We start from the raw sequence: 16949 nt of genomic DNA on the forward strand, positions 1-16949 counted from the left end.
CTGGCCATGCTAGAAAAGTCAACCACATGATTATAGGGTTGGGGCTTTATGCCATGTGATATCAGTCTGATATTGATTGGGATAGGAGGGGACCAGAGACTGAGTTCAATCACATGGCTAAGAATTCAATGATGCCTATGTAATGAAACTCCAGTAAAAACTCTGGCTATTAAAGTTTGGATAAAGTTCCAGGCTGATAATACACAGTGAACACAAAAGTTTCACCTTCAGGACCCGCCTGGGTCTCACTCTATGCATCTCCCCTTTTGGCTGGTTTTGATGTGTTTTCTTTTGCTATAATAAATCTGTAATCTTAAGTATAGCTTTTTCCAAAGTTCTGTGAGTCTTTCTAGCAAGTTATCAAACCCAAGAAAGTAGTGGAAACCCTGTGAGTCTTTCTAGCAAGTTATCAAACCCAAGAAAGTAGTGGAAACCCTTGAATTTGTAGCCAGTTGGCCAGAAGTGTGGGTGGCCTGGGAATCCCTTAGCATGTGGCTGATGTCTGAATTAAGGGCAGTCTCATAGAGGACTGAGCCCTTAGCCTGTGAAATGTGGCCTAACTCCAAGCAGTTAGTGTCAGAATTGCAATGCAGTTGACCACAAGCGAAATTTGCTTGAGATTTGGAAGTCATAGGGAAGTAGTAGCCATAATTTTTACCCTCTGGAAGATTGATGCAGGGTGCCAGGCACTATGGTACCTCATGCACATTGTTGCTGATCCCCTGGCTCACCTTGTTGGCTCACCTTGTTGGCATGTGGCAGCACCCAACCCACAGCTTCTCCAGCTGCTGCCACATCTCCTCAAACTTCTCTGTGTTCTGGGCCAAAGATATGTGCAGCCCTATGGCTAGAGGTGCCAGCTATTCCTGCAGACCTCAGGCCATCCAAGTCACATAAGGTGGAGTAATGCGAAACAGATGCAAGTTCCATTTTTTTCTGGAAGTTTTTGGTTGGTTCCTGCTTTTGTTCTTGTTCACCTTTCCTTCCCAACTGCGGGTCTGGCTGACCCATGGTGACTTCAGGCCCAGCACCACATGCAGGCCAACAGATTGCCCCATCAGCAATCCCACTTGCATAATGTTGAATCCCTAGAATCAGACTCTTATTCTAGATCACTCTTAGTTCTGCTTGTTTGATTTTTACCTTGACTGATACAACTGTTTCAGACTATCCATTGATAGAAAATGATAAGTTTGTGATTGCTGAGAATGTAAGGGGAAATACCATGGAAATAAAAATAGTGCGATACCAGAGTTCTCAACCCTAACAGAATATTAGTCTTTAAAAAAATATTGATACCACTCTCTTCCTCTGAGATTTTGGGGTAAAGTTTAGGCACTATTTTTTTTTTGAAAGGTGGTTACAGTTTGCACTCAGAGTTATGAAATGCTGCAGTAGATGAAAGAAAAAGAACAAAGAAAGGTGATCAATATCATAAATATACACATACAAGAAAGCATAGCAGGAGTACATCAGAACATAAGAGACTCTCCTGAATTCAAATGTCAGAGAAGTACTAAAAATTAACCAATAGACAAAGACATATTAGGGAAATATTAAGTAAAATAAAGAAATGATGATAGTAATATAAAACAAAATAGAATTAAAAGTTAAAAGAATGAAAATAGGCCGAGGATATTTACACTGATAAAGTTTATAGTACATGATGAAGAAATGTTATTATTATTTTTGCATCTAGCATAGCTTGGAGTTATACAAGGCAAAAACTGACGGAAATACTCAAGTAAAATCATCTCTCTCAGAATTAAGAGATCAAGAAAAGAACAAATACAAATAATTTGAAAAATATAATTAACAAGCTTTATCTATCATATTAGAAGCTCTTTTAATGCCACATACCTGATTCATTCGATTAACTGATGTTCCTTATTCTTTCTATAACAAATGCCAATGCCCTTGATATACGAAGGCTAGAAGAGTAAGCCACTTTGTTATATTCACCCACTTTTTCCCTCGCCAGTCAAGTTATTCCAGATCTTCTAATGTCAGATCTTATTAATATAAGTTATTTTTAAATACTATGTAAACTAATAAAATACGAAGGTAAAAAATAGTAGTTCTTTCTAGAAAAGTAGTTGCATACTTTGTAAAGATTCAATAAAGATGGATCGTTTTGATACTTGTTGCCAGATAAGTATGCATAAGACAACCATAAAATGATTTGAGTGAGAATCTTGGAAAACTTGAATACTCCACCAGTTTCTCTACATTTGCCTTGCACCATAAAGAAACCCAAGTTCGGAATCATAGGCAATGCAGTCTGGTGGTGATCTGTACAAGAAAGCAGATTGAACTCCAGTCAGCATACTCAAGATTTGTTTTAAAAGACTGAAGAAAGGTCCTGGCCCTGCATCAAAAGACTGACAACTGAATGTATATTTTTGTGTATTACATTAAAATAAAATGCACAGAAATTTTTTATTTTTTAAATGATCCCTCAGTCTGACTTTTGGGTTTACAGATCTTATCAGGTAAGAGAGCATTTTGTAAAGATAAAATTTTGACACAGAGAAAACAAATCGTTTTCAAACATCCGTGAAACCATTATAGAAGCTGGGAAAAGAAATCATGACGCAAATACCATGCAACTAAAGTGATGCCATGCCGGAGCCACACAGCGCGTGACAGACTCAGCCAGGGAGGTTGGACATGGGCCTAGACTGTCTTGGCATCTTCTGGAAAGGTGTGCTTGAGCAGCGGTTCAGCCTAGCTAACTCATTGCCAGGCAACGTAGAAAAATCCTGTTAGCAATCTGGTTTGTCTCTTCATAAGTTTTTATCACATAGGTTACATTCTCTGTCTACAAAGCTATGAAATTAGAAATCACAACAGAAGAATAAAGAAAAGTCATTTAGAAATAAAGACTCTTCTGAATATCTAAAGTTAAAGGAGAAAAATCAAAACTAAAAATACAGACTATTAAAAATGAAGAAGAGTGAGTGCATTACAAATCCAAATCCATGGATTAACTTCAACTTCTGGCCAAGTTGGAGTAACAGGGATTAGATTTACCCTCCTGCCTGAAACACGCAATACAAAGGCAAAATACGTAAAACAAGACCACGGACATCAGGAACAAAGGACAGTGATCCCAGAGGAACAGAAAACAAATGAAGTTAGTTGCATGATTGCCTTGCGTGCTACCTTGAGGGAATGTTTAGGCTGCAGTGTGTGGGGTTGGGGGACAGGGCAGGCAGAGCCTGGCAAACTCACTGAGTTCAGGAGACACGATTGAGAGTCCAGCGACACAAAGGCAGCTGGAATGGCCGGTACACAGCACTGAAAAGCGGTAAGTTGCACAGGAAGAGAACTCCCGGAAACCTGCAGGTTTTCTCCCATATTCATGAGAGAGCTGATCAGCATACAGGTTTAAAGAAACTACCTAAAGATGGAGAAAGGATTTCCCAAAAGAATTAGAGGGAATACTTCTCAGCACTCACGTGTGACCAGAATCAGTGTCTGTTCCCACTAGCCAGAATGGGACACTTCATAACTCATGAGGCATCTACCTATTAGAGTATTCAAGAGACTTGCCTCACTAATGGGGTGAATTAACCCAAGACTAAATACTTGTCAAATGCAACCTAACAAACCTTAAAAGCAAGTCCTGAAGGGACACAATTGTTTATAAGTAACTTAACTGTGTCCCAGAACAAAACTCCTGATTATTTATAGAAACACAAATACTATAATAATTTTACTTTATTGGTGAAATTCAGCATGCCCAGCATACAATTAAAAGTATAAAGCATACAAAAAGCATGAAAATACATCTAGTAATGAGAAGAGTGGGACACCAACCCAGAACCAACAAAGATACTAGAATTAGCAGACAAGGACATTAAAAATTACTATGAAGTATATTTTAAATGTTCAAAATGTAGGTAGAGACAACAAAGATATAAAAAAAAGATCCATGATCAGGCAAATAACTTGAAACTTCAAAAAAGGACAAAAGACAAAAGACATTAAAAAGATCCCCCCAAAAAGTTATGAGGAATACAATGTCTGAAATGAAGATTATATTGAAAATCGCTAATTAGACATTGCAAAAGAAAAGATTAGTAAAGTTGAAGTCATAGCATTAGAAACTATTCACAATGAACAAAAAGAGAAAAAGTAATTTTAGAAACTTTGTACTAGGCTGTTGGGCAAGATGGCTTATGCCCACAATCCCAGCTCTCTGGGAGGCTGAGGCAAGAGAATCACTTGAGGCCAGGAGTTAGTGACCAGTCAGGCAACAAATTTTTTAAGAAAAAACTAGCCAGGAATGATGATGCGGGCCTGTAGTCCTAACCACTGGGGAGGCTGAGGCAGCAGGATCACGTAAGCCCAGGTGTTTGAGGCTGCAGTGAGCTATGATTGTGCCACTGCACTTCAGCCTGGCAGCAGAGGGAGATCCTGTCTTTAAGAAAAAGATCCATAGGCCAATTGTGGTGGCTCACGCTTGTAATCCCAACACTGGGAGACTGAGATGGATCACATTGCTTGTGTGAGTCCAGGAGTTCAAAACCAGCCTGGGTGACATAGCAAGACCCCATCTCTACACTACAAAAAATAAAATATTAGCCAGGCAACGTGGCACGTGCCTGTAGTCCCAGCTACTCGGGAGGCTGAGGTGGGAGGATCACTTGAGCCCAGGAGGTTGAAGCTGCAGTGAGCTGTGATCGCACCACTGCACTCAGCCTGGGTGACAGAGTGAGACCTTATCTATAAATAAATAAAATTTCAAAATATAAATAAAATAACATTTTATACTTAACAGAGAGCTAGCTATATGATGACATCACGCAGCCTCATATAAATGCATTGGAGTTTCCAAAGGAGTAGAAAATTGGTATTAAAAAATTCAAATGTCTAAAATTTTTTTTCAAATCAGGTGAAAACTCCAAAGATTCATGCAGCTCAATGAACCCCAAGCACAAGAAACATGAAGAAAACTATGTCAAGGCACATAGTAATCAATTGCTCAAAACCAGCTAGAGAAAAATGACACATTATATACAAGATTTCCTTATGGAAAATAATCGAGAGAACAATGGACCAACTATTTTTATGAATTGAAAGAAGAGAACCTCATCAATTTAGAATTCTATACCTAGAATGTATTTAAATATATATTTCAAAATATTCTTCAAAATATATTTCAAAACGGTGAAAGAGACTAAAAGATTTTCATCACCTGCAAAGCTGCCCTATGGGAAATACCACAAGAAGTCTTTCAAGCAGAATAATTATACCAGATAGATAAATGGATCTGCACAAAGGAATGAGGAGCTCCAGAAATGGTAACTATGCGGGTAAACAGTAAGATTTTTTTCCCATTTTTTCTTAATTATTATATATAATTTTCTTATTATTTAAGAATCTGCCTATTTTAACAAAAACAAGGTAGTGTAGGGCTTATAACATATATAAATGTAAAATGTATGCCAAAATAGCACAACCAGTCTCATCTGAGGATGAGAGGGAATGTAAAATATATTGTCAGGAACTAAAACTGCACTATAACCAGAGATATTGGGAGTTTTACAAAAATTGTAAGAAATACTATGTACAACTCTATAGCAATATATTCAGAAAAAGGGAATGGTTGATTTTCTTGAAAAGTATAAATTATCCAAATTGTTTCCTGAGAAAGTAGCAAACCTGAAAAGATGATAACTGTAAAGGAAATTGATAAAGGAATCAAAGAGCTATTTCTAAAGCAAACCCAGATAGCTGTATAAATGAGTTCAACAAATCTTGAAGAAACAGCTAATTCCTTTATTATTCAATTTTTTGGGGGGCATAGAAAATGATAAGCTTGGCAATGTATTTTATAAGGCTAGCAGAACCATACTCCTAAACCAAACTAAGATATTACAATTAAAAAACAAAAGCAGGCCGGGTGTCAGTGACTCACGCCTGTAATCCCAACACTTTGGGAGGCCAAGTTGGGCAGATCACCTGAGGTTGGGAGTTCAAGACCAGCCTGGCCAACATGGGGAAAACCCATCTCTATTACAAATAGAAAAATTAGCCAGGTGTGGTGGTGGGTGCCTGTAATTCCAGCTACTCGGGAGGCTGAGGTGGGAGAATCGCCGGAACCCGGGAGGTGCAGGTTGCAGTGCGCTGAGATTGCGCCACTCCACTCCAGCCTGGGTGACAGAGCGAGGCGCTGCCATAAATAAAATAAAAACAAAATCACACATATTCATGAACACAGATCCAAAACCTTTTGAAGTTTGACAAAATGAACAAATAGAATTCTAGAATGTGACATGTAATTCTCAGGATGCCATGTTTTAGGTTTAGAGAGGCTATTCAAAGTTTTATGTGTTGAATCCTCCTTTTCCTTATTCAATTAACAGAGCTTCTTTCTTTCATCAAAAAGTTTCAATGTTAAATATATGCCAGGCACTGGATCCTGGGAATGCGGTGATGAATAAGATAAGGTCTGTCTTCATGGAGCTGTCTATGGAGACAGACAAGTAAAAAGAAAAATATAATACAGTCTAAAGGCTATGGTAAGCGATAAAGATATTTGGGGAATACATAACTTGGCACTGAATCTGGATTTCAGAGCTCTGGAAAGTCTTTCTAAAGGAAGTAGTGCATAGATTGAGCAGTGAAGGACAGTTACTATGAGAACTAAAGCGGTGAAGTCATCAGAAGAAACCGAAGTAGCAGATGCCAAATAGGGGTCATATTAAGTTGAGAATTTTGTACTTAAGTCAGAGGCCACTGACGCTTTAATTCAGGCGAGTGACAGATTTACATCTTCAGTTCTTAAGAGTGTGGAATGAATTTGAGGAAAAAACACTGGAAGCAGGAAAACATTAGGGTGTTCTGGGAAGAATCCTCTTGAGAAAATTGCCTACTCTAAGATGGCAGCAGTGGGTATGGGGAAAGTGGGCACACACAACATAATCAGAAAGTGGCAGAAAAATTTTATTTTAGATGGGGAAAGGTAGAAAACACTAGGTTAAGTATAAAGGGATTTCTTTACTATAGTACTTGTCAGAAATTTTACAGTGCTGTTTTTGAGTAAAAGTCAGTCACGCAATAACACAAAATGGCTTCCACACATTTGATTTTTTTTTTTTTTTAGAACACCTTTTGAGACTAGCGTTCCATGGGAAACACTCTGGGAGAAACCGTTCTCCCACAAAAATAGTCTCTTCTTCCTTTCTGTTCTTGCAGCTCTTGATATAGACGGAGCATCCGAAATCTGAAATCTGAAATGCTCCAAAATATGAAACTTTTTGAGTGCCAACACAGATGTGACACTCAAGGCAAATGCTCACAGGAGCACTCTGGATTTTCAGACTTGGGATGCTCAACCGACAAACATTAAAGCAAATATTCCAGAACCCAAAACACTTCCCAAGCATTTTGGATAAGGGATGCTCAACCTGTACTTAGGAGTTGTCTCACCAACTATATTCAATTTTTTAAGGCTGTCTTGTCCTGTCCCTTCACGCAATACATGTATTTAGTTTGGTTACTTTCAGCTCACTGAAAGTGAAGTGAAAAAGAAGATTCACTGGAACTTCACAAGCTTCCCTCAAAACGCCATTGAAAAAGATTATTCTGAGTTAGGGTCATCGGTTAACCAATATGAAAGGATCTGACCCACAGATAAAGTTGTATTAGGCCGGGCACAGTGGCTCACGCCTGTAATTCCAGCACTTCGGGAGGCCGAGGTAGGTGGATCACTTGAGGTCAGGAGTTTGAGACCAGCCTGGCCAATATGGCGAAACCCCACCTCTACTAAAAATATAAAAACTAGCCGGGCGTGGTGGTGGGTGCCTGTAATCCCAGCTACTCAGGAGGCTGAGGCAGGAGAATCACTTGAACCTGGGAAGTGGAGGTTGCAGTGAGCTGAGATCCTGCCATTGCACTCTAGCCTGGGTGTCGTAGCAAGACTGCCTCAAACAAACAAAAACAAACATGCAGTATTAACCTTTAACATCTACAAACCTACTAAGTTTTCATACAGATAAGACACCCAAAAATAATAATCTCATTGGAAACAAATTCTGTGAAATTGCTTAAGCAAACAAATTGTTTATCTTAATTCTATACCGAGTAGTTGAATAGCTCCATTTACTTAAGATACAGAAAAACTGAATTCATTTATAAACAGGAAATCTAAGTGTACTTTAACTCCTAGAGGCCACTGAGGGTAACTAAAGTACTCTAAACTATAATTGAGGGGTCACTGAAAATCTGATTCTGAAACATCATGCTCTGTATGTACAAAAGATGTATTTCAGGATGCTCAAAATTAAAGAATGGACATTCTAAACAGCAGGCAATCAGTGAATAAAAGTATGTTGGTAATTCTTTGTATACAATGTCTCTGAAGTCAGTGACATAAAAAAAAATAACACACACCCTTCCTTTTATATTTTCAGTATATTAAAAAGGAACAGTACAAATGCTGTGGTATTAAAAAGGATCCTTATTTTTCAAAGAATGAACTTTTATAAACAATTCTGTAATGAAATTAAAACAGTATCTTAATACATTGTTTTTGTTAAACAAGATTTTAAATTTTTAAAATTAGAAAACGTTGAGATTAAACTCTTTCAAAGGTTCAAACAAAAAAACCACCTGTACAATCTCCATTAATGTGTCTTTGTACACATCCTGGGCACTTTGAAAATGTTAAAGTTTTTAACGTTTGACTGACAGAGGCAGCACTTAAAGGCTCCATGAATCTTTTTTCCGAAAAAGTATGCTTTCAGTAAAACATTTTACCATTTTATCTAACTATGCACTGACACTTTTGTTCTTCCTGAAAAGGGGATTTATCCTAACATTGTATTTTTAAGGTAAAAATATACATGTAGAGATATTTTAACTTCCTGAGTGACTTATACCTCAAATGTGATTTAATGAACAATTTCTAAATTTTAGAGTGAAACAGTATGTGTAGGTCTACACATGTATCTTCAACTAGGGTAAAGCTCAAGAGCATGTCACAGAATTTATACCTAAATTATCTAAGAAGTTAAGCAATGCCTTTATCCCCAAACTTTACCAATAAGTCTTCTCAAATAGAATGTTAGTAAAATGAATCACTGAAAAGTTATATTTTTGAATTAACAAAATACCAGTAGCCATTTTAGACTGTCAACTTGGACATTTTCTTGATTCACTAGCAAGAAATTTCTTGCAATACAAAAAGATAACAAATAATTAAAATATCTGCTTTATCATACAACTTCCCTCCCTCCTAAAGTGTCTAAAATGATTAGGAATTGTAGCACTTTCTTTTGCATAAAACCCTTTCCTCTTCATAAAACCCTGAGGTGAAAGGTTATTAATGTAATAAAACCACAATTCATTGTGTATTAAATTGTAGCTTTAAAAAAATGTATAAAGAAATGTGACAACTTGTAAAGCTGCTCTGTACAGTTTTTCAACAAAATATTTCCATATCAACTTAGTCGAAGGGCCTAAAATGACCCTATAAAAACAATGTCCTTTTAACACGTTAGTGTCGAGATGAACGCCGTTTTCCATCTCTACTACTGTCTCTTCTGTTTTCATAATCATGGCTCCAGCCATCATGATTCCTATCTTCATAGAAGAAATCATCTCTGTTTCCTCTGTAATGATGGTCAGAACCATGATCAGTGTAACGCTGTTCCCGGCTATAATGTCTATCTGCTAGGTAGGGATGAGAATTCATTCTGACTTTACGCTGTGATGACGGTGTATCTTGGCGCCACTGAGCGCTTGAAGACTGGTTAAAACTATGACTGTGTGATTGAACTGATGGTGAAAATCCTGACTGATCCAGAGGTGGAGAACCAAATTTTCCACCATACGACATTTGTCTCAAAGCACTGTTCATCTGAGGAAGAGGAAAAGCAGAAATGTTAATACTTCTAGATACCAAAGCCAATACGTATTTGGTCAGTTAATGGATAATGAAAGAAAATAAAGTCACTCTTGCCTAGAGGGATCCTAAATTAAACACAACTAAAGTAGTACAATAGCCTCAATCATTCCAATTTACACCTACGAAATATATATACATACATACTACTCTTTGCCCTCAAGAATGCAACTCAGAATAAGTCACACAAAATGACTATAATGCAAAAATCACTGTGTAAAAAACATAAAGAATCAGGAGGTCAGTATCATTAGGAAAGGTTTCATGAAGGTGGCATATGATCTGGGTATTAAAACAATGGATGGAATATTTGAAGAAAATATTTTAAGGGGGAGATATGCCAAGAAAAGGAAATTGCGCAAACAAAAATAAGAGGGAAACACAGAACAGGTTCACAGAATACCAAGTAATTCTGGTTGAGACAGGTTACGGATCGTAATAAGTAGTAAACAATGAAAGGTAAGGCTACAGGGTTTACTGGAATCAGACAGTAAGAATCGCTAATAATTGGGCTAGAGAAATCTGACTTTATCTTACAAACAAGGGAAAGTCAATGTGCAAGAAGATAAACAAAACAGAATTTTAATATTAATTCTGAAATGGTGTGCAAGATGAACTAGGGAGGGGGAAATGGGGGCATAATTGACTAGACCGGTGGTTCCCAAATTCTGCCTGTGGAAAATATTAGTATATGATCATTTTTATTTTAATAGTCTACAGTAAAATTAGAAAAATAGGCAATATGTACATAAAAGGTAACATCCTCTATACTGGTCTCTCAAATTGATTTTCACGTCTATATTTCATTTTGCAGACCTATGAAATACAAAAGTCTGGGGACTACAAGCCAAGATCATGATTTGGGTACCAAATAGTTACCAACAGCTTCCTACCTGAACAAGTGATGACAAAGATGAAACAGTAGAAGATAGCTAAGATTTTAAGCCTAGTCTCATGATGATGTTACCACCACCAGAAAAAAAGGTTAAGTTTAAAATGGAACTGGTCTAGAAGACCCAAGTTTATGGTAAGTCACTCAGGATAGGGTACAAGAGCATCAGACAATGAGTAAATGATGGTTGAAAAGAAAAACAAATGTAAAAGCAGTTTGACTTCTATTTATCTTCAGTCTCTTAAGTGTATATTTCAGCCCAGTGAAAACTAAAATGAGTGCTTAATCTACAAAGATCATGCTAGTCTAACAAAAATTTGAGAAAAAATTTTTCTTGAGGACTAAAGGAATAAAACCTCCAACTTAACAGAGTTAATTAAAAATCAGTTATTTGGTACAATATGAACATTTTAACTAAGGATGAATTTTTTTTGGCAACTCAAGTTGAAAAATAGTCAACCTACCACTGCTTGTCTCTGAAAATTTTCTGGAGAAGAGAAAGATCTCTGAAGTATCTGAGCTGATGAAGTCATGTTATCCATAGTCCTTTCGTACCTGCTAAAAAGAAAACCATTCATTCACTAAATACTTACTAAATGACAACCATGAGCAAAACACATTTCTCAAAGGTTGGCATGAATAACACAGACAAGGTATCTGCTCCCATGCAGCCAGAATAAGAATACAGACAACAGGATATTTTCTCATGATTGTAAGTGATAAAATGTCTGATTAAAGATCAAGTAGAAGTGAAACAGATAGGAGGTTCCCCTATCTTTTAGCTGGTGAGGGACTGCCTTTCTAAAAAGGTGACATTTGTAGTTAGAACTGAACACCAAGGTTACCAAGGGGCAAAAACTTCCCAGCTGAAGGACTAGTGCAGGAGTGAGCAAGTATAGCCAGTGGGTCAAGCTGCCAAATTCAGTTTTCCCTAAACAAAGTGTTATTGGAACATAGCCACACCATTGTTTTTGTATTATCTATGGCTACTTAAGTGCTACAATGGCAGAGACAGAAACAGTATCTTCTGCAAAGTCTAAAATATTAACTATATGGCCTTTTCTAGAAATAATTTGTCAGTCCCTGAGCTAATGCAAAGACCTAGACTGAAAACTAAAATGAAAAGAATTTGATTGACTGGATATGTGGAATGAGGGAAGAAATAAAGGATCAAATCTAGACTTTTGGCTTGAGCAATTAGGTAGACATTTCCTGAGACAGAAGAGAGAGAGGTTTTGGGAGGTAAGGAATTAAGAGTTCTGTAACATACACAGGATATTACTTTCGAGGATTTATACCTTATTCCTTATTTATTAAAGGGATAACTTGCTCTACAGAAAAGCTCACTTTAAAAATGTTTTAAATTATTTTAAAATGTTTTTAGAATCCTATAACCAATTGGCTAGTCTTACAGTTTGGATCTTTTAATTTTAGCCTTTCTCAAATCAGATTATATTATATTATCTGTATGCTAAGGGAGGAATACAATTTATAGTATAGAAATTATAAACTCTCTAGCCTTTGATTAAAACCAAAGTATTTACTTGTACTTTTTTTTTTCCCCCCCAAAGAAATTCTTTAAATAGAGAGAGTGCCTTGCTATGTTGCCTAGGCTGGTCCCAAACTCAAGGCCTCAAGTGGTTCTCCCACCACAGCCTTCCAAGTAGCCGGGACTATAGGAATGGGTCACTGCACCTGTTTTTTCCTCCTCACGAAATTCTAAGAGGGAAAACTTTATTTTCCTCTACCTAGGTTGCCTTTGAAGACTCCATTAAAGTGGCTGGAAGTGCTTTAAATTCCAACTTTACTAAGAAATGTTTAAACACTATTAATTTCAGCTAATAAGAAAGAACACCGGGAGGGTACATTTTTTGCACTATTGCTTGCTCACTATCCACCTTCCAGTATCTCTTCATATCCATCCACTTCTCTCCAGCTCATGACACTACCTTAATCTAAACTATCAACCTCATCCATCAATAGCTTCCAACATCAATACTTTGCTACCAAAAGCTTCCTCACTGCTCTATTTTCACTCTTGTCCCCTCCAATCCATTCTCCCATTGCAACCAAACAACTCTTAAAATATAAACTTGTTCCTACCAGTACCTTACCTAAAACATTTCACTGCCTTCCTACTCGATTTTAGGGTAAATCTCAAAATCCTGATTATAGTTTACAAGACCCTCTCCAGCGTATCTACCAAAATCCCCTACTGCTCTCCATTTTCATTCATTAGGATCTAGGTACACTGGCTTCTTTCAGTTCCACATTCATCTATATCATCTCCTTCTCCTAAAATTTTCTCAAAGCCCTTTCTACTCTTTCTTTACAGAACTTATTACAGTAATTGAACAGGTATTCACAAAAATATATATATGTGTCTTCATTTAGACTTTAAGCTCCCTTAGATAATATATGATAGTGGCTGGGCTCAATCACACTACACTGCCTGGGTTTGAATCCCAGCCCACTGAATCTGAGCAAGTTAACCTCCATCTTTCATTTCCCTTTATATATAAGGTAGAGATAAAAATAATCTCTACCCTCATAAAACTGCTGTGAGGAATAAATGAAATCATACATGTAAAAGATTTGGTGAAGAACCTGAGATATGGCAGGTATTTATTAAATCTTCCTTAAATGACTGTTAAATAGCTCTATGGATACACCGGGAAAAACTGTCCCTGGTAAAATATTAACCTCCCCAAAGCAAATAAAATTATTTAAGTAAATATGATACTTTCTAATACTCAGTACCTGAAGGGATTTTACAAATCATTTAATTCAACTTCTTTTCCTTACACATGGGAAGATAGGACTAAAGAAAGGAGACTAGCTCAAGATTACACAATTGATAGATGCAGACCTAGAATCCAATTCTAGGAATTCTCAGTCCAATACTCTGCTGACTAATTGGTATTTTTAACTATAAGTAACAACCAATTAATGATTGTAAAATAAATTAATGTTTTTAAATGAAATAGTAAGTAATGCAAGTAGTGAGGGTAAATAATGTTTTGAGAAATTTTGTTTCAAGTGCATACATGTACTGTACACGTATGTGGGGATGGTTATGTCGCTCATGTGTTTTGAGGCTATTCCCTATAAGAAATCCTGATAAGTGATCTTAACAATAAGTGAGAAATATTACCTGCTAGGAGACGTGGAGGTAGGGCTTGAATTTCCAACATGATGCTGGGGATATGACAAACTGACATCTTGCGAGGCATGACTACTTCCTAAAGTGAAATAATTTGAAAAATTATTCTTGATAGAAAATCTAATTTGAAATTTTGCCTTCCCCACCTGAAATCACTCCAAAGAGGTAAACACAATCTAAAAGAGAAAAATCTCAAACTGCTGGCCCAGCGCGATGGCTCACACCTGTAATCCCAGCACTTTGGGAGGCTGAGGTGGGCAGATTTCTTGAGGCCAGGAGTTCAAGACCAGCCTGACCAACATGGGGAAACCCCATCTCTACTAAAAATACAAAGAATTAGCCAGGCGTGGTGGTGTGCACCTGTAATCCCAGCTACTCAGGAGGCTAAGGCAGGAGAATCGCTTGAACCCGGGAGGCGGAGGTTGCAGTGAGCTGAGATTGTGCCACTGCACTCCAGCCGAGGGTAAGAATCCCACTCAAAAAAAAATCTCAAACTGCTGTAGACTGCTTTACAGCTTCATCAGAGTGAAAATTATAAGTGTATAATATCAGATAAGCAAAACAAAGCATTCCATAAATATCCAATCTGACCACAATTTTCTGATCTCCACCCTAAATTGTAAGACTGGATACATGGACAGTTTCATCCTCACATGATCAAGAATCAAAATATATGAAAGTAATTACAAAGCAGCCAGGAGAAGCATTTTCAGAAAATAAACCTAGCTCTTTTCAGAGCACCCAAGCCCAACTCTCTTAGTGATACAGTTTATGTTCTTTTCACTAACCCAAAATGAAACTTGAAGCTCAGTTTTAAAATTATAATTTCAAAATCCATGTGTCAATGTTACCTGTTTTCAAGATAAAGTTTGCTAATCACAATGCTTAAGAAAGCAGTTTCATCTACAAATAAGAGGTTCTTTAAAACTGAATAATAAATTTAAAAACAGCAGGAAACAATGCCCCCTAACCTCAATGGACATTTACCTGATCTAAATTGAATTTTGATAGGCCTTCCGTAAAGTTTGATTCCATTAAGTAGATTCATTGCATAAGGAACAGATACTTCATGTTTGAAATTCACAAATGCAAACTGCTTTGGTTTACCATCCTTATCTTTTGGAATTTTCACCTTTATTACTGGCCCAGCCTACAAACAAAAAGGTGTTTAGAATTTAAATAAAGCAACTAAAGGAAAACACTCAAATTTTACAAATACGAGACGTCAAAGTTTATAAACAACAGAAATGTAATCAGAAACTTCTTTTAAAAATGATGCACGGATTTCCATTTTGGCTACAGTAAACATCCTAGTTATGATCGAACATTAGATTTATTTGGGGAAGGGGGCCATGAAGGAACTGGAAACACAATCACTTTTGCAGTTCACAGCACTGTATGGCCTCTTAGCATAGTGAACAATCGCCATTATTTTGCCACTCCATGAAAATGAACATTTATCAAGAACAAGAGAATGATTTTCTTGAACCAAAAACTGACTTTTGTATTGATTAATCAAACAATACCAGTTATTAGGGGATAGGGATGGGGGGAATGGGATACTCAGAATTTTCCACACATTTTAATATAGCAACACTAAAATACTGTTTTTCTACGGAGTACTTAACGATTTTATTTTACATATTTTAATAATGTTGCAATTTGATAAGCAAACTTTAAGGGAAAACTGACACAAATAAATTAAAATATTAAGTTCACCAAAGACAAATTATCCTAAGTGGAAGATGAGAACAGGAGGGATAAGAAAAAGCACTGCTCAACGAAGACCCTACACACACACTATGTTCCCAAGGACGCCTGGATCTCCAATTACCCCGAAACTTGACCGAGGATCCCTCCACCACCTTTAGTCGTCACTTTTGGCCTAAACGAACCAAGATCTTCCAGGAAAGCGACACCCAGCGAGCGTTTCGCAACCCAGACGCGCCCTTCACCCCCAAACAGCCACCAGTCGGGTCCCCTGACGGCCACGAAAAGAAAAAGGGGTGGTCGCTGGGCCAGGCCCTAGGCGAGACGGAAAATGAAAGGCAAAAGAGCCGAACTCATCTGCTTACCTGGTGGAAAAGCTCGAAAAGGAGCTCCTCGGTCACTTTCGTTTCAAGGTTGCCCACAAAGAGAGTCCGATCCGCTTCCGCCGCCGCCGCCCCCATCGCAGCGTCGCCCCCTCCCTAACCTGGCCAAAAGGTCGTGGCCGACGCACCCACTGCGCATTCACGGAAGCCCCACGTCCTCACGCTCCCTGGCGTCACCAACGCAAACGTCCGTTGCGCTTGCTCTCAGCGGGCGTCGACTTGTGCGGACGGAGTGCGCATGCTCGCCAGGATAGCGCTCGATAAAGGCAGGGAGGTGTCTGGCTTTTTCGCAGGCTCAGTTATGGCTTCCGGTGTGGTTAGTCACCCGGTTCGAGACAGGCTGAACTGATCTGGGGAGCCGCGAAGGGCCTGCCTTGACCAAGGGACGTAACGCAAATACTGCGGGTGGTGTTTGAAGATGGCCCTGAACAATGTGTCCCTGTCCGCCGGTGATCAGAGGAGCAGGGTGGCCCACGGCTCTTCCCACAGCGACCTCAGACCGCGGGCGTCAGCGTTGGCAATGGTCTCTGGAGACGGCTTCCTCGTTTCCAGGCCTGAAGCGATTCATCTAGGACCTCGGCAGGCTTTGCGACCAAGCGTTCGTGCCGAGAGCCGTCGAGTGAATGGTGGCGGCCGGAGCCCAACCCGCTTTATAAACGGAAGGGAACCGGATGGCCGGGGCCGGAGCCGCCAGGCCAGATTCTCACCTTACCCTGGCGTTGAACCCGACCTCCTAAGAAGTGTGCTGCAACAGCGTTTGATTGCATTAGGAGGTGTCATCGCGGCTCGAATTTCAGTTTAAACGACCGCCTTTCCTCCTTTCCTGTGGCCCTCACTTACCTTGTGAACAGGCCTTTTTAAAATCCTTTCTTGGTGTAGCAGCAA

At 38.4% G+C, this 16949-nt stretch overlaps 2 protein-coding genes across 4 annotated transcripts; one reads left to right on the forward strand and one right to left on the reverse strand.

The window, feature by feature from the left end:
• Positions 1 to 6941: 6941 nt before the first annotated feature.
• On the reverse strand, positions 6942 to 16283 carry RBM7 (RNA binding motif protein 7). 3 transcript variants are annotated; one of them, XM_009187325.4, is made up of 5 exons: positions 15806 to 15995; positions 14959 to 15121; positions 13963 to 14050; positions 11273 to 11366; positions 6942 to 9871 (listed from the first exon to the last, which is right to left on the reverse strand). In XM_009187325.4, exons 2-5 carry the CDS (start codon positions 15017 to 15019, stop codon positions 9509 to 9511), a joined length of 606 nt encoding a protein of 201 aa, XP_009185589.1. In that variant the 5' UTR covers positions 15020 to 15121; positions 15806 to 15995; the 3' UTR covers positions 6942 to 9508. The 3 variants fall into 3 exon arrangements, with proteins under 3 accessions (XP_009185589.1, XP_009185587.1, XP_003910783.1); XM_009187323.3 differs by lacking the exon at positions 15806 to 15995 and adding an exon at positions 16047 to 16283 and having other exon boundaries at positions 7098 to 9871; positions 11273 to 11363; XM_003910734.4 differs by lacking the exon at positions 15806 to 15995 and adding an exon at positions 16047 to 16283 and having other exon boundaries at positions 7098 to 9871.
• On the forward strand, positions 16211 to 16949 carry C12H11orf71 (chromosome 12 C11orf71 homolog). Its single transcript, XM_009187326.3, has one exon. The coding sequence runs from the start codon at positions 16483 to 16485 to the stop codon at positions 16864 to 16866; it is 384 nt and encodes a 127-aa protein (XP_009185590.1). The 5' UTR covers positions 16211 to 16482; the 3' UTR covers positions 16867 to 16949.

This window comes from Papio anubis, chromosome 12, assembly GCF_008728515.1.
Source record: "Papio anubis isolate 15944 chromosome 12, Panubis1.0, whole genome shotgun sequence".
Taxonomy (NCBI): domain Eukaryota; kingdom Metazoa; phylum Chordata; class Mammalia; order Primates; family Cercopithecidae; genus Papio; species Papio anubis.